Source organism: Enhydra lutris, unplaced genomic scaffold, assembly GCF_002288905.1.
Source record: "Enhydra lutris kenyoni isolate GAN:26980312 unplaced genomic scaffold, ASM228890v2 scaffoldscaffold8, whole genome shotgun sequence".
In the NCBI taxonomy this organism is placed as follows: Eukaryota; Metazoa; Chordata; class Mammalia; order Carnivora; family Mustelidae; genus Enhydra; species Enhydra lutris.
This window is the reverse complement of record NW_019154092.1, coordinates 396,761-423,359: the sequence shown is the minus strand read 5'-3', so window position 1 is coordinate 423,359 and position 26,599 is coordinate 396,761. Positions and strand designations below refer to the sequence as shown.

Below are 26,599 nucleotides of genomic sequence, written 5' to 3'. Positions count from 1 at the left end.
TGGCACAGGGCAGGGGGCATGTCTGGGCTGGGCACTGATGAATGAGCTGACTTCTGCCACCAGAAGTCACCCTAGCTGAGGCTGGGGGAGCAGGTGGCTGTGGCATGCAGAGGACCCCATGTTAGGCTGTGGGCTCTGCCTGCACCCCGTCCCATTGATGGTACCTCCAGACACAACTGGAATCCGTCTACACCTCTCCCTGAAGTGCTCCCCCTTTATCTCTTGCTAGACTGTCTCCAGACTTTCTGCTCTGTGGCTCTCCCCATGACCCTACCACAACGAAGCCTACCCCTTCCAACCGCTTCTATCGTAGACGGTGATAGGGTGCTTTCCCCCAGCCCCCTGACTCATCCTTCCCCTCCCTGCCTGAGGGCCTCCGCTATGGCTGTGCTGTTCCTTCCCTGGGGTTCTCACAGAGAGGGTCACTCTCCAATGCCCTCCCTGACCCCCCCACCTGAAGCATTCCCTAGTCATGACCTTAACTGTTAATTTGTGACACAGCTTCAAGCGCCATTGGACCTTGTTGTCATTACTGCTCATCATCTGCTGTGAGCACAGTGCCCTGTCTGTCAGGGGCACTGGTCTCTCCAGCACCCGGCCAGGGCGGTCTGCCGAACGCGGGGTGACGGCAGCAGGGCCAGATGGCGCACGCTGTTGGCGATCAATCGGTGTGACAGCCATGAATGAGGGGCTCAGGTGGGGTGGGAGGAGCTACTGGTGCCAAGGGCCCTGCCCTGCCCTCCTGCACAGGTGCACGGCCCTGGGCCTGGCCCACAGATGGCCTCACCCTGTTCCCAGCCTCCTCCCCAGCCCAGGACGCTGATGGCAGGGGCCACTAAGGATAGCAGGGCCAGGCTTCCCTCCCCAAGACAGGCCTTGCGTGGCCCTGGTCTTTTACTGACAGCTGGCCTGTGTTCTTTCTCACTTGAGCTCCATTGTTCAGTGGATCAATCCAGCAAAACGGGCTGAAAAGGCATTTGATAAGCAGGAGCTCTTCTGGCTCTCAAACGATCAGCAACTACCTGATCCTGTGTTTGGGTGGATGCAGTCTCAGGTTTTATTTTCCCATTTCCGCCCCCCATGGCCAGCCCCTGGGGGTTTTGCGTAGAGGCCCCAGACCCCAACTCTGCAGGCCGGGGGGGGGGCCTGCCTGGCTCCTGCTCCTACCTCCTCTCCCCCCACCAGCCTGTGCTGCCACCTGAGGCTGCAGGACTCCCTGGCTAGAGTGGAGATTAGCATGTGGCACACAAAGATTAGCAACTCAGGGTGGCACACCTCATGCCCTTGGACAGTCCCAGGTTTTCACGGGGCCCTTGACCTTCCCACCACCTTCTCTCCTCCTTTCCCAGGTCCCTCCTGCCCAGGCTCCTGCTTGCTGCACGCCTACGCAGGAAGGGAAGGGGACGGGAGGGTCAGGCGTGGCCCATTTTAAAGTGCTCAGCCTTGTAGGCCTCGGGCCAGCAACAGATGGGGCATCTCTGCAGTGGGGTATGCTCCAACCAGTGCAGAAGTCAGAGTCACTGCCTGCCTGTCCCCTGGTCCCCCAATCCAGTGACAGTTGCCACGTTCATAGTAACAGCACCGGCTAGGCCAGTCATTTCAACAGCAAAGGCTATTTAAACAAGATAACAGGCTGTTGGTAAAGCTGAAACTCAGGTCCTAATAGCCTAAACCCCTCTGAACCTGCCAGAGACAGGGGAGAGCTACTTCCTGCCTCGGCCAGTTTAGCTTTGGACCTACCTGCCTCTGATGCCTTCCACCAGCTTGGCACCCACCTTCCGTGGGCCATTCTGTTTGCTGGTCCCTGGCTTCCCCATGTGTACATGGAGGGTGACTAGGGGGACCCAAAATAATAGCAAGGGTGGCAGCATCTCAGACCCCCTCTACCCCCCATGGCAGGGTAGAGCCAAGGGTCCTCCTTAGAAGGTGACAGAGGAACAGGCTGGGCCACCTGGGGAACTTGTTCTTAGAACCTGAATTCCCTCATCTGTGTAGTGGGCGGCACACCCTGTGACGATGGGGGGATTAGAGGTTTACACGCGGGGCCCCATGATGGCGTCTGGGGGTCTAGTCTCTGTCCTCTGCCCTCCCTTGTCTTCCCAACCTGGATGCCAACCCCTGGAGAGGAAGGGCTGAGGCCTGGTTACCACCGACTCTCCCACGGTACCTGGCACAGGGCTGAGAGCCAGGGCACCTCAATACAAGTGTGGTCACTCCAGTTCAGCTTCCACTTGTGGCCAGCCACGGCCCACACAGCCATCCGAGCTCTGAGCTGATGCTGTGCCCCAGCCCTATGGACTGCCTGGACTCCTCAGGAGCTGTGCAAGGGACAAGGGGCCTGGACCTGGGCAGCCCAGGCCACACAACACCCCTGGGGTCCCAGCGGACTAAGCTCTCCCCCCAGGAGTCTGAGTCGGCCAACTAGGACACCAGCACCCCAAATACACACCTCGCTTGGTTTTGCTTTCTGGTTTTACTGCACCTCAGAATCAATGATGTATAGGATTTTAGAGATGGAAAGGACTATCCCACTCCCACAAGCATCCGCACAGCCCTGGGGAGGCAGAGCCCTGGGGTTAGTGCCACATGGGTGGGGAGCATCCTGTCACTTGAGAAGGTAGCTTAGGTACTTGGGGCAGCAAATTCTCAGGACAACATGGAAGCATCTGCTCTGAAAGGCCCTGGAGCTCCCATATTCTGCTCCCCCAATTCATGTCCAGGCCCAGAGAGGGCAGGTGCCCCTGGGCCACCCAGCAGGCCACTGGCAGTGTTGGATGGAGTCTAGGCTGTGGCCCCGCCTGCCCTCACCTTAACCCCCACCCACAATCCACCCACCACCTTAGGGAGGAACGCTTCTCTCAGAGCCTCAATCAGTTTCTGCTTCGGCTGAAATGAGAACTGTTTCCTATTTGTTTTTATGTTAAAACTTGCCAGCTTGATCCAAGTCCCCCTGCTGTCAGTCACTGACGGGAAATTAGCAAACAGCAGGACACAGGTGCGTGCAGACTGGAAGCTGGCAACACAGATTACAGGCCTGGCCTGGGGCTTGCGGACCATCATTGTCACCGAGGGAGGAAATGGCGGTGCAAAAAACTCTCCATATTTTCAGCTCCGGGGGACCGCCCCCCTCAAGAACCCACTAGCCTGACCCTGTTCAGCAAGGAGCATGCTTCTGTACTCCTGGGCACAGCCCTGGGTAACACCTCCAGGAGCAAAGGCTGCTGAAAGCGGTGGCAGCCAGTTCTTGCAGGGACATGGGAAGCTGGGGACAGGGAGGGCAGAGCTATCTTAATGACGAACCTCTGTCTATGGGCCGTTAGTGCCCTGACCTTCGCTTTTCCATCTGCAGGGGGCGAAGGAGGCTAGTGCAATCTTCTGGGGTGTCATCTCCAGTGAGAATCTGATCAGTGGCAGAACCTCTCCCAAGGACTGCCATGTGCATATTGGTGCAGCCACACAATCAGGACATGATTTAGGGAATTCTGCAGGCCGTGGGACGCCCCACGGATCCCAGGCACTGCCACGACAGGGACCTCCAGCCTGGGAGTGGCTGTTGCTGGCCCAGTGCCAATCATTGCATTTGCCCAAGGCGGTGGCTGCTGGCTTTATCCTGCCCAGGATGCTGGTACTGTTATCGACACACCCCATACCTTGCTAGGTTCTCAGCAGCAGACAGTGCTTTCCTGGTGCTCGCTCTGGCCAGCTCTGTCCCAGCCTCTCAGCCTGTTCACAGGCAAGGCTGGGAGGTGAGACAAAGTGGGAAGGGCCCTATTTCTGGCCTCAAGCCCTTGTCTTCACTTGGGAGAAAGCCTCGGGCTTCAGGATGTGCGGCTCAGGAGTCACTGCCTCCTGCGTGGGCCCCCAAACACCTTGACCACCTCTTCCTGTCCCCACCTGCTTCTCTAGGGTTGTGCCAGTGCATCATCCCAGATAGGCAGTGTTGGGGGAGAGCATGGGATGGTTCAGGGTGATGCCCAGGCTGGGCCACAAGTGGGCAGGACACTCTGGGTTGTGGGACTACAGAGCCCCAACAGCTATGCCTGCAGACAGAGTGCTAGGTGGGAGCAGGAACAAGATTTGGGGGGAGGGTGTGCCAGAGGCCAGCTGATCAGTCATGGCCTCACTGCCTACAGGCTGGACTCACACAGTGGGACAGCCCCGAGGATCACCAGGCCTCCAACCTCCACAGGTTCCTTGCTGGCCAGAAGAGACCTCCTGCCCTCCCCACACCACTGTAGCTGGGGGACTGGAAAGCCTCCTGGGAGGAACAGGTCCTGGCCCAGGCCTGGCAGTGCCACAGTGCCTTTGTTCTGAGAGCCCCAAGCCAGGTCCCGTGGTCAGCTGGGCTACAAAAAACCAGTGTGTCTGAGTGTCAGAGCAGACCGTGAGAGCCCTGTCTAGCACTGCCTGTGCTCCGTGATGTCACATCATAGCCTGCGGGGCACTTATAGCCTGGCCCTGCGAGGCATGTGTGGGACTGGGGCGGGGGGTGCAGTAGGCAGTATGGCTATCAATAGGTTCCCTGGGGAACAGATCACCCTGGGGAATCAGTCTCAGCTTAGGCCAGGCATGGCCCCAGCCTGCTCTGTGGTAGGCTGACCTTGGCCTTGGGGGACCTTAGCTCAGCCCACATGCTAGTCCAGGGGGAGCTCATGGCTATCTCCTGTGAGAGGAAAATGAAATGGTAGGAGGGTACCACACTCCTCTTAGGCTTGTGCTGACTCCCGTACCACCTTCCCTGTCACCCACACCAGGCAGGGTCACAGGGGAGGCCATGGGGTCTGGGAGAGGTTCCCTGTCCTGCTGATCCGCCCTGGGTCTAAACTCCCAACACCTGTATTCTCTTCCATCAGAGCACTAGCCCCACAGTTCCAGGCCCTGTGGGCACCAAGCACAGGCATAGGTAAAGGCAGAGATCATCAAAACCATGTCTTGTCCTTGAGCTGAGGGACTGCCCTACTTTACAGATGAGGAAGCCAAGACTGGATCCGATCGTCCATGCGGAGGCTGCACAGGACCAGGGGTCCCATGTGGCCAGATACTTCTCCCTCTCGTCACCTGGGGTCCTGTCCTTGGGCAGTCAAGGCTGAAAGAGGAGGCACAGGGGGTGTACCGGGGAGCACGATGGATACTGAATAAAGAGCATTGGAGTAGAAGTCTCCCCTTAGTGCCTTTCCTGCTGGTCCAGGGGTGGGAAGCCATCCAAGACTAAAGGATGCCTTGGTCAGCCCAGGGCCTTTGGCTGACTGTGATTTTATTAACGAAATTAGAGAAAGTGCATGAGCCAGGTGAGATGCCTCACCTGTGGGTGAGGAAGGCAGGATTGGGGGAGCTGTAGCCTTGGCTCCCAGGCCAGCCAGAGCTTGATTTCAGGGCCTGAGGACACGTGTCCAGTTGGGAGCCATGCACAGGGAGTAGGGGTGCGTTTCGCTCTGCTCTGTCCTCAGTGTCCCCCCTCAGATGCCCATAGCCTGCCCCTCCCCCAGTTGATGGTTACTCTAATCTTCCCAGAAACACTAGACCATCAGAGCCGGTGGGGCCTCGGGCACCCTATTGATGGGCAAAGAGGAGTGCCACCTGGAACTGGTTAGCACAGGCCCATTTCTGGTGTTATTCAGGGCAGTTGTGGGACTCCCCTGGATGGCAGACCTCCAATGTCCCCATCTATGCCAGTTAATGAAGGTCCCCAAGTCAGCCTGGCCCCCCACTGCTCTTAGTCTCCTCCCTGCACTCTGTTCTTGGTAAGTGGACAAGCTGTTTTTCAGTTCTCGGATTATAGAAATCCCTTAAAACAATAATATCCTGTATCTTAAAACCCAGGCCTGTTTTGATGTGTGTGTAAAGAACTAAAGTGCAGGGGAAATTAACTACCCCACTGGCTGGGTGGCCGGGTGGGATGGAGGCTGGCAAGTTCCACTGTGCAGCTCCCAGTGAGCACAGAATGGAGATGTTCTGCGTCAGTGGAAGGGGCACCCTCTAGAGCAGATCAGGTGGCGGGGGGGGGGGTACACAGATGGCAGGAGACACAGGTGCCCCAGCGAACCCCAGTTCTGCTGTCCCCAGGTGTGCAGGCACCAATGTCCACCATAGCCTGACGAGGATAGGATGCAGCTCCTGGAACCCTGCCCCTTCGGCAGGGCAGCTGGGGCCTAGCTTTCCACACCCCGCCCCCCCGAGAGCCCCTTGGTCCTGCCTTTGCTGGTTGCTCCAGCGCCCAGAGCCAGGCTGGATTCTGCAAGGTCCACAATGAGCACAGATCATTACTCCCACCTACATCCTAATCCACTCAGGCCCCTGATGCCTGGGCACCCCCCTTCTCTCCTGCAGTTGGTCTCCGGGGCAGAGCATGCCCTCCCAGACAGCTGCTTCACAGGGGTGCCTTGAAGCCGGCCACAGAGAGCACGGGGCCAGTGGGTGCTGGCAGAGCCACCCCAGCCCTTTGGGGCTATGTGAGGCCTATCTCATCTGACCATATGGGAGGAGGAGACAATCATTTCTGTGCCTAGATGGTGAGCTCGCTGCACACAGGAGGTGTGTGAGAAATGCTTCCTGAATGAGTACCCTAAGGGCCTGTCCTCTCAGGTGGAGAAGAACACAGGACGGGCCCGAGCTTGAGCAGATGGTCTCATGTTAGTCTGCTAACGTGCTGACAGAGAGAAAGCAAAACTACCCAGCTCTGAGTCTGCTTCCCTGTGTAGAAAGGCTTCTTGTAAATCTGCTTGGGGAGAGTGGGAGGGGGACCCAGGATGAGCGTGGAGCCACTCTGGCCAATCACTGTTCTCTAATGGGATGAATGTGAACAGAAAATCACACCTGCGGTCACAGGGCCAGAGCAGGGAACTGCTGAGTCTGAGAAAGAGGGACACTGCCCAGCTCTCCAGAAAGTTGCAGGCAGCGAATGCTGTAACTCACCTCTCAGTGAGCCTGCCCCGGCACAGGCCCTCCTGGCTAGGGTTTGGGGTCACTGGCTGCAGTAGGGTGCCGAATGTTTAACAGCCAGCCAGGAGGGGGCTGATTTGTAGCATTTGCCAATTTCTGTCATGTGAATACTCTCTCCTGGATGAGTTTAAGCCACCAACACGATGGCAACCAGCTCACAGAGTTTCTAAAACTCGAAAACCTGGCACTTGGGAGCTGGTACCGGCCAGCTCCAGCCCTCCAGCCAGCTGGCGGCTGGTGTGCAGACAGGGAGGCTCTGCCGCTGCTAACCTGGCCTTCGGCAACCCCGTAGGCAGGTGGGGGGGCCGGCTCTGTCAGCACAGTGCAGAGAGCACCTGCCTGCTCCCCTCCCCCCAGGCTTGTCAGCGCTAGGGCAAGAGGCCGACCCCAGCTTGTCTCTGAGGGAGGCCCACACTGGAGCCCGAGCTGGTTGACTTCCTGTTTGGGGAGGGCCACCACGCTCAGAGATCTGAGGAACACTGTGGACATCCCCATGCAGATTCTGCCAAAGCGCGTGGCAAAGTCTGTTGTGGGGGAAGAGGCGAGCGACGGGGATGATGTCCCAGCTGTGCTTAGTGACAGCCTGTGCCTGGGGGGGGAAGGGAACTCTAGTGATACAGCAGGAGGTGACTACCATGGAAGGATGGCTGAGATGCTCCAGGCAGTGCTGGGTCCACAGGATGAGGAGGTAGGGCTAAACGGAAAGGCAGTATTAAGGATCCTGAAGCTCCCCTATGCAGTGTGGAGCAGGAATGGAAGGGCTGGTCACACTGAGCAGCAGGTGGGCCTGAGCCCAGAGCATGGCCTCATCCTTCTGTTTGGCAGATATCTGATGGAGGATTTGCTCAGGGCAAGGAGTTAAGCATAGAGGTAGACAGGACATGGGAGCCCTTGGAAGCTTCCAGTGCAACAGGGAAGGCGGAACAGAGGAAACTGCTATTGACAATGGCCTCAGTGGCCTCACGTCTCCCTGGGAAGAGAGGGAAGAAGGTCTCAGCCAGAGGAACTGAACTATCAGTTGGCAAGTGCTAGGGGTCACATTTAGGCATCAGGCTGTGCTGTGGGGGAGTGACGGCTGATGGCCACTGCCTTCTCCGCCCTGTCTCCACTCTGCCCTTGCTTATCGCAGGCTGGAGCCAACACCCCATGGGAACTCACACCAAGCCCAGGGCCCTGGGGGAGCGAGTACCCATTGCCACTGGCCACTCACTGAGTCGGGGCAATGGGCTCACAGCGAGGGTCCGTTGAGGTGAGAACCAAGTGGCCTTCGCTCTGTTAGTGCTAGGAGAAGGGCTGGGCCACAGAGCAAAGGACCTTGGACGGGCGCAGGGCCTGAGGAGCCCACATGGAGTTGGGGGGCGGGGACTGTTCACAAGTACCGACAGCACCTCTGAGCTGACAGCAACCCGTTTGTGAATACATGTGTGCCCGTCCCCCTTGCAGCCAACCACAGAGAGAAAGAGTTGGTCTACGCTGTAAAGGGGATGCCGCTAGGGAAAGTATGTGGCCAGCCGAGCCCCGTGCCCGCCTGTACCTGCACCGTCATGGCCTGACCCTCTTAATGCCTTTGCCTCAGCAGAGCAGCTCAGAACTGTGCCTGGGACTGTCCATTCCAAGGAACCCTGGCCCCTCTGCCAGCCAGGGCCTGCCTCCTGGGTCTGGAGGTTCCTGATATCCCAGGATCATCTGCGATTTGCAGAGGTTGCAACAAACTGGATGTGGCCCTGGCACACCATGAGATCGGAAGGAGAGACTCAGGGAGACCCGTGCTGTGGTGGGGGGTATGTGGGGGGAAAGCTGGCAGCCTCTATGTGGGTCGATGGCATGCCTTCCTGGCACAGACCCAAGTCCCCATGGCACAATTCCTGGATCTATGTCCTCGACTGGGTCAGGAGCAGGAGGCAGAGTGGGGGTGTACTCTGCTTGGACTGCCTGTGGTCCTGCCACTGATGGGGTGTGGGGGGGCAGTGCCAACCCTGACTCAAGTCCCCTGAGCCCAAGGAGGGGAAGGCAGTCCACCCCATAAGGCTCTCCCTGGAGCACCCCTGTACCTACAGGATGTGGGAGAATCCCTGAGGGAGCAGTGCCAGCTCCCCATCCCCTGAGAGCCAGATTCAGGCCTGGGACACACATGATCTCTAGGCCCCATTTTCCCCATTTGCAAAGCTGGCTGGTTAGGACACTAAAGGACAAAACTAAGCTGGGGTATCACCCACATCTGGTTGTTACCCATTCTAATCCCTCCTTTGGCCCAGCTCTGTGATCACCAGCTCTGCTAACCATAGATAAAAGCCCGTCTTACTGCAATCCACTGTATCACCTTCAACATGTCATTTCATGACACCACGCCACCACCAAGCTCCCTTTAGGGCTGAATGACAAAGCAGTGCTAGAGTACGGGGACAGTTTGTAGGACAGCCTTGAGCAGCCCCCTCCTCTGAGGCACACTGCACATGACCCCCACTTAGGGCCCGGCCCTTTCAGGGGCTTCCCAGAAGGGCTGAGTGTCCCAGCAGGTGCACAGCCAGAAGATGGCCCTGACCTCTGGCTCTTCCCCTGCCTGCATGCTTCCTGCCCAGTCCAGTTTGCTAAGCACCACTGTGTGCTAGCCCTGTGCCCACAGCACATGCCATAGAGACTAGGAGGATGATGGAGCTTTGGGCCTGGCCTCATGGGGTGAGGGGCTGGGACCTGTACTGAGGTCAGCTCCCCTGGGAGCTGAGAGTCCCAGGATGAGGAGGGGCCACTGCCCAGGGCTGAGCAGAGGTTACAATCACAGTCTGGAGTCTGGTTATGTAGCACCTGCCAGCTGCAGAACTTGACGCCCTAAGGGGCGTGTCCTTGTGTCCTACCCATAATCCCAGGGACCCTCCTCAACACATGTCAGTCAGGTATCTGTTGGATAAGCAGTGGGGACACCGTGCCTCCCCAGAGCCTTGCTGTGGCCCAGGCCACACCTTGCTGTGGCCACAGTTGATCCTGCATGAAAGCAAAGCAGGGGACACCCCTGGGAACTGCCAGGTTCTGAAGGAGGGGGCAGGTGTCCCAGGACAGCATAAAGTTTGTAGAAATGATACCACAACCGTGCAGCGTGTTTGCCACCCCCCCCCAAACCTAGCTCCTTGTGCCGTCGGGAAAGTTGGGTTCACCTCAGTGTCTGGCCTCTAGTCCAGGCCTTGCATCTGCAGAGCAGGTACACAGCAGGTGCACAACAGGCCCCTTACAGGGCCGGGAACGCCAACAGCTCCACCAGAAAATGGGCAACTAGTGAGCTCCCTGTGGGTTTTCATGTGAGAACACTTTGATACTTTATACTTGGACCTTTTCATCTATCTTTTCTGAAGAATCTTCTACCTTTAAGCAGCTGCAGAGTCCACTAGCAGATCTGCAGGGATAGAGGTTGGGGGGCAGGTGCCCACCCTCCTGTGCCTTCCAGGGGTTCACAGCAGGGTGCTGGGGCCCCACCTGGTGGGGTACTAAAGGGGCGGGGGCAGGGCCTGGGGCACACAGACTCTTGGGGCTGTCACAGTGGGATGGGTGGCTAGCCAGTATGCCTCTGTGCCTGAGTGGGGCAGTGGCTGAGTCTCTGAGTTTAAAGCCCTACCTCTCTTTACTCCTGGAAGAGGCCATGGGACAGGCCCAGAAGGCAGGCAGAGCTGCCAGGAAATGGCATTGCCACAAAAGGTGGGCCAGAGGCAGGGAGCCCTGGCTTGGCCCCAGGCAGCAGGTGTGGCTAAGGGAGGGACCATGACTGTCCTAAGCCTGGGCACCCCCACCTGTCCCCCGACCCGTGACCAGGACAACAGGCACAGCTGCCGCCGCCCCACAGGATCAGTCAGGTGACCCCTGGGCTGTGGTCTAGCCTCCTGTGCTCTCTGAGGGGGCCCCATGGGGGATAGTAGGGGCCCACCACAGACTCTGGAGCCCCTAGGTGCCTGCCAGGGCTGTATGCGGCGATGGGGCCCCAGGCAGGCCCAGGACCCATTAAATCCTTCCAGGATCAGGGCGGGGAATCATTATGAAAGCTGGGCATGGCTCCTTGCATCTGCTCGTTGCCGTGGTCCATGGACAGCCCAGTATCTGCCTCCCATGCCCAGGTGCTGTCCTGTGCTTGCTGCAGCCCTCCACAGCCCTCCACGCCCAGGAGCCTAGAGATCCTGACGTTACCCCTGGCAACGTGCTGACGCAGATGCCAGCGGGTGGGGGTGGGGGGAGGTGGTGGTGGTGGCTGTGGCTCGTTTGCCAGGCATGGGGGCGGGGGGCTCTGCCAGCCCGCTGTCAGAGAGAAGATGAGGACTCAAGAGCCGAGAGGGAGAGAAGACCTCTGAGGAGCCACGTCCAGAGCGTAGCACCAGGCCCCCAGGTTCCCTTAGCTTCTGCAAAAAACAGCATGGCTGGTTCTTGGCTACCTTGCCTTTGCTGGGGCCCAGGGACACTTGTGGGCCCTTGCAAAGAAGGCATGGGGGGCAGCCCCGTCCTGTTACCGATGGCTGCATTCGCCTTGGCTGGCAGGAGGAGGGCAGGGACACAGAGAGGCGGGTCGGTGGTGGTGATAGGAGCTGCCTGCAGGCGCCGGCAGAGGCAGGCTCTGCTCTCCGCCTGGCCCGGCTCTCCCCCGGGCGGCCAGCCCACCGTGGCGGCCAGCCGGCTGGAGGAACCACAGGGGCTATTGTCTTTCCTCGGCAGCCTGTTTGTTTTCCATCCTGAGATAGTGCTGGTAGAGCATGAAAGGTCACAACTATTTGGAATCCAGTGAATTTCCAGCCTCGCTTGAGTTTCTCATGAAGAATTTCCTTTTCTGGGGAACAAGAACCTCCCCAGGCCTGCGGAGACAAGGGTGGTGGCAGTGGTGGGGTACAGGCCTGGCTGCTAGCCCCTCCCTTTAGAAAATTCCCTGAGCAGCTCCAGAGCCTGGCTACCTATAGGGGGCAAATATAGGTCTTCCAGAAACCACGCCCCCAGCCAGGCCAGGGGTTGCCATCCCTGCCCAGGGCTGCTAGCCTTGTGCCCCTCAGGCACAGGGCCGGGAGTAGGCTAGAGATGTGAGGGCCTGCGTGGGGCTGCCTGTCCAGCCGTCTGTCCACCCGCCTATCTGTGCGGCCATTCACCAGCACATGAGTGGGGACCCATACGTAATGACAGGCTGCAATGGAGGGGCGTGCTGGCGCTGGGTCAGGGAAGGCCTTTCAAAGAGGTGACTCCTGAGATGAGACCTGAAGGACTGAGACAGGCAGAGGCAGGGTGGTCACACTCTTAAGGCTGGACACAGTAGAGCATGTGAGTGAAGCAAGCCCACGGAGGCCAAAGCAGAAAGGAGAGAGACAGTGAAGAGGTAGGGGATTGGCCAGGCAGAGCCCGTCAGGCCTCAGGCAGGAGAAGGCCTGGCTTTGGGCCCATCTTGGAGGACACTTGGGCCGCTTCCTAGTTGACAGGCTCAGGGAGCAGAGATGATAGCCAAATCCCTTCATGAGACCCGGGACCAGCTTAGGGCCCAGGCATCCCGCCTCCCACGTCCTGCCACACCTGTGGGCACAGGCTTGGCCAACAGAGCCTGCCAACAGACAGTGTGGGAGCCTGGCCCAGTGCTGAAGGAACCTGCCATGCTTGTGCTGAAGATGACAGATGAAGCAGCCTTGAGATCTAGGCCCCGGGAAGACACCAGAGCACAGGCTGTCACCAGCCTCAGGACACAGCAGAAACAGGCAGAAGCCCAGAGAGCTGACCACGGGAGCACCGTGTGGCTGGCAGACCTGCCAGCCAGACCTGTTCTGGGGCCTCACCTGGGCACCTGACCCTGGTCTTGCATCCTGGCCAGGTCAGCCCCAAGCCGTCCGCCCAGAGCAATGCCTCATCGAAGAGCCCGACTTCGCCTGTCGTCTGGGATGCTTCCTATGTCCAGAACCACACATGGCACTGAAGTGAGCATAGGCAGAAGAATAAGAGGAGCTAGAACCCCTAGAAACTGCATAGTGCTAGGGGCAAGACCGCCCTGCCCACAGGGAGCTGCAGGCTTGCCCTGCCCCATGGATGCAGTGTCCTCAGCCCAGACCCCTTACACTGTCACTGCCTGGCACAGCTCTGGAGAGAACCCTGGATGCACACAGGGCAGATGAGGGGAGCCCTGCTTCCTATCTCCATGACTACTTGAAGCTGTTTATTTCCCCTCCTTCAAGAGGCTGGACTTCCTTGGAAACCTGACGAAAGCCAAAGACCCTCTCTCCGTCCAGAAAAGCGCTCAGACACCCAGCACAGTGGCCACAGCCTGCAGCCACCCACAGGCTTTCTTGGGGCTGCAGGCTCAAGTAAGACTCCTGGCTGAACCCAAAGAATATAGCCACCACCTGCCTTAGAAAAGACTGAGTGAAGGACCAAGCCCCTTCCTTGCCATCACCCGGTCCCTTGAACCCTGGAGGCTGACCCTGCCCCCCATTTCCCAGCATGGTGGGTCCCCCACCATGACCATCATCACCCCAACCCCTGCTAGCCCACCGCCTCCCCAAGCTGCTGGCACCCACAGTCCTACACCACTTACAGCTGCTTGCAGACCCCTGTTTGCCCCCACGCCCCTCACCCCCAGGATCAAAGGCCTCTTAAGGGCAGATTCCAGGTCTCTGCTCAGTGTTCCTGCCTGGCACAAAGCTTCCTCCACAGGGCAGCCTGGGTGGGGCAGCTCAGGCCTCCCCCATGCTATCCAGCTGCTCAGCCCCTACCACCACTCCTGGGCATCCAAGGACACTATGGTGCCTTGTGACCTGGGCCTTCTGGTTGAGGGCTGAGCTTGTATCGTGTGGCCACCTCCTCCTTGCCAGCGGTCTAGCTTCCTTCCCTGCCCAGCAGCTCCCCCTTGAGCCCCCACTGGCTCAGCACCAACCCTCGTTGCTCCTTGGCCCCTCCTTGCACTGCCCCCACTCTCTGGGGCATCCACCTACCACCTGCCTTTGACCTCCTCCTCCACACAGTAGTCCTTAGCCAGGGCTGAGGGCCTGACAGACTCCCCACACCCACCCAACCCCTGGGGATTAAACCTCAGAAACAGTTCTGAACCCTGTCACCACCAGACTCCCAGGATCCAGTTGGGGTTGTGGGGCTGTGGATGCAGTTCCCAGGACCCAGCACAGTGCCTGGGATTGGTAGAATTTCTGTGCATTTAGTGAACTGCTACACGGACCAACACCTGAATGCCTGGCCTGGGCCCTGTTCCCACTCCTGTCTGGCAGAGCTGTCAACCTCCCTCCCAGCCTCCGGGGTTATTCCCCCAATGCACCTGACTGCCCCCCAACCTCATGGGAACAAAGCTCCTCACAGGGCCCAGCTTCCCCTTTCTCCTCCTTGGTGAGCCTTCCTTGACACCCAGGTGTCCAAGAGCCCCTCCTCTGGGCTCCAAGCAACTTGCCCTTGCAGCTGAGGAGCGGGCCCCACTCAGCAGAGGGCGGCCCTCCATGCCCTGAGTATTTCAGGCATGGGGTATGGGCTTTTGTGGCACTGACGTCAGGCCACCTGGGCACCTTGGGGTCTCTGAGCCCCTCGTCAGCAGCTGGGTGAAGGGCACCCCTACCTGGTGGAGCCTGAGGGTATGGTGATTACTCAGAGGACATTCAGAGCGCTGAGGGCCTGCCGGGGCCCCAAGGTCAGAATGGGACCTGTCCATGCTAGGGTGGCCACTGAGAGAGCTGACAGCAGGCGCTACCCCAAGGTCCTTGAGTGCCCATGATGGCCACCACGCCCCATACCATGCTCCCTGGACAGTTCCTCACCACCACGGCTCCCCCTCTGACTGCAGCCTCTCCGGCTGTGCTGGCCCATACCCCCAAGCCCACCCACTTCCAAGGAGCCAGCAGTGGCAGCAACAAGTAGAGGAAAAGCCCGGCACACTCACCGTCTGGTTGTCCTCGTAGAGCTTCAGGTCATAGCCACTAAGCTCCACACAGAAGATGATGGCTGTGACGCCCTCGAAACAGTGGATCCATTTTTTGCGCTCCGACCTCTGCCCGCCCACATCTACCATCTTGAAGGTGAGCTCCTTGAAGGTGAATTTGTTCTCCACGATGCCCGTGGTCATGTCCCGGGAGCGCAGAATGTCCTCAACGGTGGGGATGTAGTCGGGTGCGGCGATGCGCTCCAGGTCGTTCAGGTAGTAGGCGGCGTTGTCTTCCAGGTGGTACTCGCTGGAACGGCCAAAGCAGGCCTGCGCCCCTGGGTCGGCCCACAGCCGCCGCATGACGCCCAGCAGCTCGGGGGTGATCTCGCCCTTGCTCTCGGCGGGGCCCGTGAGGGCGAAGAGCTGGACGGCGTCGTAGGCACGGTCCGGGTTGTGGAAGTCGATCTTGAGGGCAGCCAGGGCACGGATGATGCGCGTCAGCGAGTCGATGGCGTTGTAGATGATGAGGGGCTTGTACTCCTTGCAGGCCTCCAGATTGAAGCCCCCGCTGTGGATGATCTTCATCTGCTTCACGATGGTGCTCTTGCCGGAGTTGCTGGTGCCCAGCAGGAGCAGCTTGATCTCACGGCGCTGCCGCTGGCTCTCTGAGCGCAGATGGCGGTCAATTCTCCGGGACCGCCGCGCTGCCTCTTTCTCCTCTGAGCTTTGCCGACATCCCATGGTCCGGCAGCGGCGGGCCCAGATACAGAGCACGGGACGGGGTGCCTCTCCCTGTTGCCACCAAGCAGGGGACGCTGAGATGTGAGCCGGGTGTGCCCCGCAGACGGAGCCCTGCTGCCCTCGAGGCGCTCAGCGTGGGTGGGGGGGCAAGGCCATGCCACACTGCAGCCCCTGCCCCAGCACCTCTTCTCCAGCTGGCATGGTGGTCGCCTGGGGGGAGGAGGTGGCCAGGCCCTCCCTCTAGGGCCACTCCACCTGCCCAGGCCACCGTGGGACCCGATGGGCTGCAGTCATTCCCTGTCCTCCCGGCGGTGGGAAGCTGTACTCTAGCGTCTGCCTAGGCTGCTGCCGTCGGGCTGCCGGTTGCTGCGGTGGGGCTGCTAAGCGTGGCTGCAAGGCCAGCCACCAGTGCTGCGGGCGTTCCCTGCGGCCCCCCTGCCTTGGGCATCCGCCCTTTACCTGCCAACACAGAGAAGAGGGTGAGCCTCCTCCCACCACAGGCCTGGTGGTAAAGGGAGACCTCGGACCTTGTCGGGAAGCAGCCCAGAGAACAGTGAATCAAACCCCCTCCCTTCTTCAGACCTCTGCTGAGTTGTGCCCAAACCCACAGCGAAACAAATGTGCCTGGGAGCCACGCCCCGCACCAGTGTGCCTGGAGCCTGGTGCTTGAGGAAAGCGTGCCCAGAGCCATACAAGGACTTTAACCTTAGGGTTTTCAGAGTGAGGGAGTGAGCCTGGGGCCCTGCCGCTCCTCCCTGCCCACTGGACCCGGCCAACCTCACCCTCTCAGAACCTCAGTCTCTGGGTCTGGTGGTGGTTAGGATTCAATACAACGATCCTACTGTGATGTCCTCCCCCCACCTCCCTCACTCTTTCCTGTAGCTGCAGGGGCTGTACCCACATGTGCCACAGCATCAATGGGGCTTGACTCCTCCTTGGTTTATGGTGGGGTCCCATGCCAGAGTAACTGGGTAATCCCCTCAGCACCTCTCGTGGGAGCTGGGTCATTCCTGCTCTCTCTCAGGGCAGGATATTCACATGGAGAAGGCTGGCCAGGGCTGGTCTAAGCAGACAGGCAAGGAGCAGAGCAAGGCAGAGGCCCTGGGCTGGGAGCCCACAGGGTGGACAGAAGCCTTGCTCTTGGTGGGTGAGGTAGCAGTGCGGGAGGAGAGGGGAGACATGGGCAGGGTGGGCTGAGTTGGGGTAGCAGGGGTTATGGGGTGCAGGGCAGCAGCCAGGTGTGGGAGGCAAGCCAGGACAGAGTATATCTGAGGGCACTGGGAATCGCTGAGTCCAAGACAAGGCAAGGGGGCAGTCCACAGGCTCTGAGGTCCCAAGCCGTGTCTTTCATGTCCGTGCTCCCACACTGATGGTCAATAAGGAACAGCTGTGCTCACACCCTGGGCAGGGTGTCAGCACCTCAGCACCCAGCTCTCAGCTGCAAGCTCTTCCCAGGCCTCTCCCAATGACCTATGAGCCGCTGGGCCAGGGCCCTCCCCACCAGGGCAGACCCAGAGCTCAGGCTCTGCCCCCACCTGGCAGCCTGCCCCACACAACTCTTGCCTCCTTCCTGCAACCTCTGCCCTGGCCTGGCTGTCTCTGGCAGCCTCCTCATTCTGCTGTAGCCAGCCTTCACCCCTCCCCTCTCAAGCCCCTACCTGCCTCATGGCCGGCCCTGGATGGGAAGGACCCAAGGCCAACAGACCCTGAGAGCCAGGGGCCTCATCTCGTTTCCTCAACCGTCCATGCTCCCAGATGGCCTCTGTGCCTGTCAGACCCAGCAGTTCTGCTCTGAAGCAGGCCCTGAGGCCTGTTCTTTCCCTGGACCCACCTGCCTCCATGGCCAGGGGGCCGGCCAGCACCTCTCATGCTACCTTTCCCCCTCAGTTGAACCTTCATGTGCACCCAGTGCTTCCAGGATGATAAGTCTCATCCCAGCTGCGTGGCCTGTGCACTTGACTCCACATTACAGAACCTGTCCCTCACCAGTCTCGAGCATCTCTTAGGGGTAGAGCATTCAGTGCAGGGCCTGGAACCCAGCCAGGGGCAGCCAGTACCCCAGTGTCCTCATCACCTGTGATTGTCCCTTAGAACCAAGCATGGCCTGTGTGCTCAGCCCTCGTCCCCTGGGGCCTGGGGGCCGTGCAGTATCCTGCACACCACAGGCACGCAGTGAGCACAGATGGGAGAGAGGCTTAGGCATGAAGAAGCTGAGGAACTCTGCCCTTTATCCACAGTCCCACTGGACCGTGGGTGGGGGACATGCCCGCCATGTACCTGCCATGTGAGCAGAGGTCAGGGAAGGAATTCAAGCAGCAGTGAGTTCTAGGTTGTGAGATCACAAGGGTCTTTTTATATTTTCTTCCTCTTCTTTGCATTTTATCCTATTTCATATCTTCTTGAATGAACTTCTAAGAGAGGTTTGTAAACAAGTATCAGGGCATTAACAAGGCCCTGTCTCTCATGCCACCCACGCTTGCCTCTCTCCATCCTGGACTATGAGAGTGTGGAACAGGGACCTGGTGGCTGCTCCCTGGGTCCTGCTGATGAGCCGGCAGGCCCTCAGGTGTCGAAAGGAGTCCAAAATCCCGCAGCTGCCCAGGGAGCCTGGGGACCCCACTGCCAGTGCCCTCCCTCCTGAAGGCAAGGCCAGCCATGCTGGTGGTGCCCCATGTTGTCATTATTGTTTTCCTTAATTTGTGTTTGAGAATCTGAGGTATACTCAGGTCCCAAGTGGCCAGTTCTCCCTGGGCTGGTCAGTGATAGGGACAAAGGTCACACCTGAAATGGCAGGTTCCTACCATCGTTCACTGCCACCTAGACAAGCAGCAACCAGGCACCAAGTCTACATGCCTCGAGGCACCCTGCAGTGACCTAACTCTTAGGAAATGGTCTAGCCCAAATTGGTGACACAGCCTGGGGTTGTGCTGGAAAGTCCCCTGCCTCCATGTGGAGTTACACCCAAACGGACCAAAACATCGGCCACATCCTCCCAGTGCCATGCATGATGGCCCTGTGGCCAGATTCTTCTCAAACCCAAATCCCTCCCCTTGCAGCTTGGGCCTGAGGAGCCTGCCAAGCTGAGCACAGGGCTGTCCTCTGGAGGGCTGTCTCGGCCAGCTGGGGCTGCTGCTCCTCAGTGGCCCCTTGCCTTGCTCCTGTACCGGAACCCCACCTGATCTTCACAGGTCAGCTCACGAGTGCCTGCCACCCCACCATCAGGGCACCCTGTCGCCACCTGTGGCCTGGGCCTCTCTCCTCTGTGCCCTCCCTTTCTCTGGTTTCTCCTGCCAGGCTGGGGTTTCCTTAGAACAATGGTGATGCCCTTACTGAACACCAAATACAAAAATTAACTTAAAATGGATCAAATACTTAAATGTAAGACCAAAACTATAGCAATCTGAGGAGAAAGCATAGGTCAAGAGCTGCATTGCATTGCATTTGACGATGGTCTCTTGGATATGACACCAAAGGTCATAGACATCAAAAGGAAAAAAGAGACAAACTGGACTGCATAAAAATTACAAAATTTTGTGCAAAAAAGGCACTATCAACAGGTAAAAAGGCAAATACAGCCTGGAAGCAAATACCTGCAAATAAAATAAATTTAAAAAAATAAACAAAATTAAATAAATAAAAAATAAAGGGTTAATATCTATAATATACAGAGAAGTAAACCTCAGCAGCAGAACAAATGACCTGACTGGAAATTGGGTGAAGGACTTGAACGCACATTTCTCCGAAGAAGATAAACACATGGCCAGTAAGCGCATGAAAAGATGCCAGGTAGCACTGAATGTCGGGGCAGTGAAGATCAAAACCACAGTAAGACACCACCACGCACCCAGAAGGATGAGTACTATATTTTTAAAACAACAACAACAAGAAAAGGATGAACAGAAATTGGCTCCCTTATGTACTGTTGGTAGAAATACAAAGTGGTACAGCTGCTACGGAAAACAGGAGGGTGGTTCTTCCTCAAAAAAACTAAAAATAGAATTACCAGCAATTCCACTTCGGGTATACACCCAAGAGAATGGAAATCAGGGTCTTGGAGAGATTTTTGTACACCTGTGTTCACAGCAGCACTAACTGCGACAGCTAAGAGGTGGCAGCAACCCCAGCGCCAGCTGACAGATGAGTGGACACGTAAAGCACACACACAAAGGAGTATTATTCAGCCTTAAAAAGGAAGGACACCTGCTACAACAGGGATAACCCTTGAGGATTTCACACTCGGTGAAAGAAGCCAGTCACGAAAGGACAAATACTATGTCAATCCATGTCTAGGAGGTCCTTAGAGTTGTCAAATTCATAGAGACAGATGGTTGCACAGCATTATTAATGTATTTAAAACCATGGAACTGCAAACTTAAAAATGGCTAAAATGGTAAGTTTTATATTATGTCTATTTTAACACCAAAAAAAAAAAATGTCTTGTGGGTAAGCTACCCCAAAAATAAAAAGAGCGAGGAGGCCATGTGGTACAAGATAAAGAGGCAGGCCCCCTGCCTGGTCTTGGCTTCCCCCCACCAGTGGAGGGCCGTTTGGGGACCACATCATCCATTCTGTGGACTGGAATGCCTGACTGATGGCCCCCAGCTGGTACCAAGATTCGCCCACCTGGTCTTCAGTCCAAAGCCGCCCTGTCCAAGGAGGTGTGACTTGCGTTTTGGGGAGGTATGTGCTCCACAACCCCAAGGCCGAGAGCGGGGCTTCTGAGAATCAGGAGAGCAGTTTGGGGGCAGTGGGTGGGCAGCCTGGGGCTGGCCACGTGGTCCTTGACCAGTGCAGCCACAAGGCAATGTGGGAGTAAAGGGGAAGGAAACACAGCCGGGAGGCGATTGTGTGCGTCAGCCCAAGTCCAGGAACTTCTGCCATCTGCATGGGGCAGCCACCAACAGTCACATCTGAGGTGGGTCCCTCTTTTAGAGGCACCCTCTTCATTCAGGTCACCAGAACCAAACAAGCAGAAGGCCCACTCAGAATTCTTCCTACAGCTCTGCAGGGCTCAGCTATGTCCCAGAGCATATCAGTCTCTGTGCCTTGGAACTGGTGGCAGGAACTGGGCTGTGCACAGATACAGGGAGGGGAGGCCTGTGAACAAGTGTATGTGCCAAGGTCCAAAAGGGACCTCAGTTTATTCCCATTCTGAGGCTTGGCTTCTTTGCCTTTATGTGAGCTTTCTGCCAGTCCTCAGTCTGATCCAGGGCTTTACTGGGCCTCCTCAAACTCCCCAGTCAGCCCAGGGAAAAAGGACCAAGGGCTGGATGACCACATTGTTTCCTGGTTCGATAACTGCTCATGGGTCCCCAGTGCCTGATACCCTCAGTCCCCTCACCACAGGGTCTGGCTGGAAATTACTGAGGCTTCTGGGTCTGGCTTCTGGGTCTGGCTGGAAATTACTGAGGGATGGGTGAGTGAAAGACTGTACCAGGCAAAGGAAGGTCATGTGCAAAGGCCCTGTGGGCAAGGGGGGAGAGAGACCATGGTGTGAATGGGGAGCTGAAGGAAGGTCAGAGTGGCTGGACAGAAAGGAGAAAGTCACAGGTGAGAGGAGGAGGCAAGGTTGGTCAGGGGCACCCACTGTGTGGGTGCATGGTTATGACCATGTGGTTGAATGTGTGTGTGTGTGTGTGTGTGTGTGTGTGTGTGTGTGTGTGTGTGTGTCTGGGGTCGCACACAGGCAGATGTGTATGTGTCTGTTCGCAGGACCATGTATGTGCGTGTGCACTGGTCCAGGCATGCGCTTGTGTGCAGGTCCACGGACACGTGTGGGAATGTGTAAGTGTGTGCACGTACCGGTGTGCGGCTACCTGTGGCATGCAGGGAACAGAGGACATACCACATACAGAGGGCCACAGCGTGGAGCCAGTGAGGTGCATGAGAGGGGCCGAGGGGAGGAGTCGGTGTTCCTTACCATTTAGCGGAGCTGGGCCTTTGAGACTGGCACCTGGGCTAGGGCGGGGGGCACTGCTGAATGAAGCAAAGACCCATGCCTGAGTTTACACAGGTGGAGGGAGGTGAGAATTAGATCAAAGGCAGCAAATGATCTGTGATGGAGAAGGGAGCCAAGCTGCACATGAGTAGGGTCGGGGGTACTGTGGTAAAGGTTGCTGGTCCATGAAGTGGGCAGGGCCTGCTCCCTGATAGGTAATAGAGCAGATGGTGAGGGGAGTGGAACTGCTGGTTCCAAAGGTGAAAATGTGCTAGGCCAGTCTAAGGGACAGGAAGGAAGGTGGATAGATGGTGTCAAATGTGAGGGGCTGCCAGTAGAAGGTCACTGTGAGAGCTCCAGCTTTTTCTCTGAGAGAGCTGAATGCCAGCCAGGGTTTGAGCGAGGAGTGCCCTATATGTGAATCAAACGGGATGGACTCCTATGTGCAGCTATCCAGGTCACAGGGCAGCGGCGTGGGCAAGGGCTAGGGGTGGGGGACACACAGGCTGTATGGTAGATGGTGTCTGGTGACAGAGTGGTGGTAGGGTTCAGGGCACCCTGGAGTCTGTCCAGCAGGCTGGGAGTGGGGCCATTCTGGGAGAGGGGACGCTGGGAAGAAGCGACAGGTGTGCCATGGTGGGCTCTACTCCATTAGGGCCCTTCCCAGGTCTCCCTAACTCACCTACTCACTTGCCTATTACCTAAAGGCTGGCAGGGTGCGAACCCCAAACCCAGAGTCTATTCAGGGACCCCTTGACAGAAAGCTGCTCCGCTGCCCGCAGCCTCAAGGCCAGATACTTGGGCACACACACCACATATTCCCTTTAAGACTTTCCCTGCCCTGCCCCCAGGCCCCTGATCCTGGTTCCTGCTCTCTGCCTGACAGGCTCAGCCCGTCCTCATGTCTCACTGCCCCCTTCCCCCAGACATGACCCTCTCCAGTCTCCACTCCCATCACAGATGCTGGGCAACAGCACTGAGCCAGGGGCTGGGAGTAAGGTATTGCCTCCTCTCTGGGGCCTTTCCACACTCTGGCGCTCTGTACCCCGGATGCCCACCGCATCAGGCGCCGGCTCTCCCCAGGTGCGCCCCACATGGCCTGGCACAGAGTCATGGCCACTACTGTCCTCAGTCACAGCTGAGTTAAGGACCAGGGCAGAGCAGGGCAGAGCCAGGCTGTGTGACACCAGCCCCTCCCGGGCCCTCCCCCAAGAGGAAAAGAGCCCAGAGTCAAGGTCACCAAGGTGTTGCTGCCCAAGCCAGGCTAAGCCAGAGGGTCGCCAGGGAGAGCAGACAGCTTATCAGCTTACAGGACTGGAGAAGGCTCATCACCAGGCACCCGCTTCCTTGGACGGAGGTGGAAACAAGAAGCCAAGCCCCTCACTCTGTGGACTCCTCCCTACCCAAGCAAAGCCCACTCCACGCTGAGTCCCGGACCATCAGAAAGGGGTGAGCCAGGGAGGGGAGTTTGGCCCCACTGAGGAGGCAGGCCCGCAGCTAGACTGAACGGAGAGAGAGGCACGGTTGTGTCTGGCATCCAAGCAGAGGCCACTCAGATGGCCAGCTGTGGGGCGGGGGTGGGGGACGCGGGTAGAACCCCAGAGGCAGAGGGCAGCCCAGGTTTCAGGGCCAGCAAGCAGGGTTAGACCACATACCCAGGGCACGCACGGGCCCCAAGTCTTCCCTCACACACGCCCCCAGCCTGATGCTCCCTAGAGTGCTCAGCCCCCCTCAGTGTGAAGATCGTCAGTCTGAGGTCCTGGCCTTTCCACTGACCCAGAGCTGCCTGCCCATCGCCCCCTGGGGAGGCCAAGCATCAGCCTGCCTGGGCAGGGCTATGACTCAGCACTACTGTCCCCTGGCCCCACCCACCGCCCCAGCTTGCTCAGACACCTTCCGCTTTGGCAGCAGCAGCTCTCCCACCTGCCAGCTCCACCTTGGCACCCAGCAGCTGCTCTGTGGTGACCTGGAGCGGGAGGAGGATGGAGGCCCATCCCCGGTATCTGTGACCTCAGGCTTTGCCGCACGTCAGGGCCCCTGGGCAGAGCAGGGAGGACCCTGCTCCAAGTCCCGGTAGGCCCATGGCTCGGCATCTGCAGGCACTGGCAGGAGGACAGGCACATTGGGGCCCACACACCTCTGCTGCTGAGCTTGGCTGGCCTCGGCTGGCAGGTCAGAAGGGGTTCCCATGGCCTCTTGGGGCCAAACTCACCCAGGTCATTCCTATTTTCTTCTTCTAGAGAGTGGGTCCCCCTCCCTGCCCTCCGGAACTGCTGTCCCTGCGTCAGCTCCCACTGTGGCTCTATTTTAGAAACATTAGGTCCGGAAAAGCCTCTGCCTGCACGGTCACTGATTATCAGTTTTCCTCCCCTCTTAGTAAGGAAATGGTTCCCACTGCCCTTTCATGCCTGGTGTCCTGGAATCTGGTGTTCTACTTTTCAGCTGACATTTGTCCTCCCTCTTTCCTGCCTGTCGTGTGCTGGGTTCCTTCTCAGAGCCCAACCTGGACCTGCGGGGGTCTTCTTGGCGGCTCCTCTGTGGTCTCGGATAAGCCAATGACCTTTCCGTGCCCAGTTCTTCTGCTGGGTTGGACTTCCCTTCCCTTCCAACTCCTCGCCTCTTCCCAGTCTGAACGGGGCGAGGCCCGAGCTAGGGCATCTGCCTCTCCAGCACCACTGTACCCACCTGCTAGCCCTCCACAGTATCAGTGGCCCCTTCCGTATGCCATGCAGAGGTAGGAAGGAGGGTCTGAGGAGCGGGGGACCTGAGCCTGCAGGGCTCAGCTTTCCCACCATGGGGACCTCTGTCCCCCCAGCACAGCCTGCTCAGCCGCTCTGACTTAGCGTTGCTCTTTACGTTAACTTGCACTTTTTACTGAAATGGCTGTACTTTAAGAATGACTTCATATTCCTCCTTAAGTGGAAAGCTGGAGTCACCACAGGCAGAAGTAACCTAAACTACGAGCTGGTGTCGCCACGGCTTGCAGGGACGCTGCCTGTGGAAGGGCCTGCAGAGTTCTCGCTGTTTGTTAAACAACCAGGATTAGTGCACTGGAGGGTGCGAGAGTCACACTGGCACCAAACAGGGATTTTCTCCTTGAAGGAAAGGGATCGAGAGCAAAATGAAAAAGGATTACCCTCCTCATGGGGAGGCCGGGTGCTGCTCCCAGCTGTGGCCTCAGGCCACCTCATATGATGTGAGCATCAGGGAACCTGAGCCCAGAGGTCCTCTACCCCTGGGGCAGAGTGAGTGGGGCTGGAGGGTCAGCACTGCATCCCTTGTCCTAACTCAGAGGCTGTCTGTCGTCTCAGAGAAGGGTACCATCCCCACCTGTTGCTCCCTCTTCTGCTTGGTTCCATTTGCCTGTTCATCAGGGCACCCCCTGCTGCTTCTCCTGTCACTAAATGACCTAGCATGAGGTGCACTGGGCATCTGCACCCAGGCCCTCTATCCTCAGATCTAGATGGGCAGTCAATCTGTTAACCACTGGGCCCCAAACAAGCATCACTGTGCCCTCTGGGAATTAAGCCTGGTGTGCAGAGGCTCTGCTCTGGACTTGGGGACATGGGTTGGGGAGGGGTGGAATAAGCTGAGTCTGTCCCGAGGAGCACGTGTTCTGGCTGGGGAGACTGTGAGCATGTAAGTCTGCAAGGCTACTTCTGATAAAGGGACAGCACTGTGGAGGCTAGGGGTGCGGAGTCATGTGGCAGGAAGGTCCAGGGAGGTGACACTGGATAAGACACGATCATAAGAAGCTGCTGTTTTGTGAGGGTGGGAGGGGGGCCAGAGCAGGAGGCAGGCAGGATGGGGATACCTAAGGGGACACTGCCCCAGGTGCTTGGTTAGGCAGCAGAAGACCCTGCCGGGCCTGGGCCCAGCTCAGAGCAGGCCCACCCAAGCCTCGTCCTTCCCATGGTTTCCTAGGGAGTGGCTCAGTGATGGCTGCTGTGGCAGGGACCCCTGCCCCCAGGGGCCAGAAGGCAGAAACCATCCTAATTGGGACCCTCTTTCTCCCATGGAAGTGCCTTTGGTGGGGGTAGAGGGGTGCATCAACCCACCCCAGACCTGTGGGCAGTCTGCTGCCACTCCCTGTGTGGGATGCTGGACATGTTCTCCCGAAAGGCTGGCAAAGCAAGGCCAGCAAGCGAGGCTGAATGCACCATGTCTCCCTCACACATTAGAGCTCGTGGGCCTGACCGACAGCACGTATGGCAGAATCTGGGTCGGCCCATTTCAAATGCCTGGTTGGTTTTTGACACAACACATACTTCTGGATGAAAAAGTCATATCTTCCTGAGGAGATAAAAGCCCCTGCTTCCCTTGATGCCAGTAATACTGGATGGGGGCAGGGATAGACCACCCTCCTAGGAGCTACCCTCTAGGGAAAGCCCGGCTCCACACCCCACCTCTTTCTTCCTGGGACCCCTGCCAGAAGCCTGGTCCCTGCTTCCCTGGCTGTGTCTCCTGTTCCTCATGCCACAGTGCTCCGCCCCAACCCACCCCACTGAAAACATCTCCCTCTGAGGCCAGGGAAGAGCCTCTTTCCCTGGGAGGGCTCCCTGACCGCTGCAGTGACAGGTGGCCCCCCCTTAGAGCCTGAAAGGCTCAGTGGTGACTTGCCACCTGGTCTTGTGTGATCTTGAGTGAAGTGTTGTGTGCCATTGGCTCAACGCTGGACTGGACTTCACCCAGGACTGGCCCTTCCTTGGCCTCTGGGCTGCTGGCAGGCCTGCACGCACCTACCCTGAGCACACCCACCAAACCCTCGGGTGGGTCTGGCCTCCTGCTCGAGGCCCACCTTACCCTCCCTCTCCCTCTCCCTCACCAGCTCTGTAAAGATGTGCAGAACAGATGGATGGGTAGATGGACGAAGACCAAAAATTACTGGTTCACAGCTCCAAAGCTTCCCAGAACTCCCTTCTGAGTGCGTTACCTCGCATGACCTTAACTGGGGGCCTGCATGGAGGGTCTACTGCTGTCCAAACTGGCCCTCTAGGACCCCAGCAGGGGACTTGGACCCCTCTGCCTGTGCCCACCCTTCCCAAGCTGTAGGCAAGATCCTCCAGAACCCTTCTGCCTTCCCCTCCTACCACCCCTGGCAATTTGCCCTGCCCCTTCCTGCC

At 58.2% G+C, this 26,599-nt stretch overlaps 2 protein-coding genes across 2 annotated transcripts in view; one reads left to right on the top strand and one right to left on the bottom strand.

Annotated features, from left to right (window-relative positions):
- Window positions 1-26,599, top strand: part of LOC111142488 (radial spoke head 14 homolog) — a 109,384-nt gene that overhangs the window by 61,083 nt on the left and 21,702 nt on the right. The gene's annotated exons all lie outside the window — the stretch shown is intronic.
- LOC111142486 (G protein subunit alpha z) overlaps window positions 1-26,599 on the bottom strand; it is a 51,424-nt gene that overhangs the window by 13,521 nt on the left and 11,304 nt on the right. The window contains exon 2 of the mRNA XM_022495689.1: window positions 14,816-15,997. Within this exon, the coding sequence (XP_022351397.1) occupies window positions 14,816-15,538 (723 nt within the window). The 5' untranslated portion in view covers window positions 15,539-15,997. The remainder of the gene's footprint in view (window positions 1-14,815; window positions 15,998-26,599) is intronic.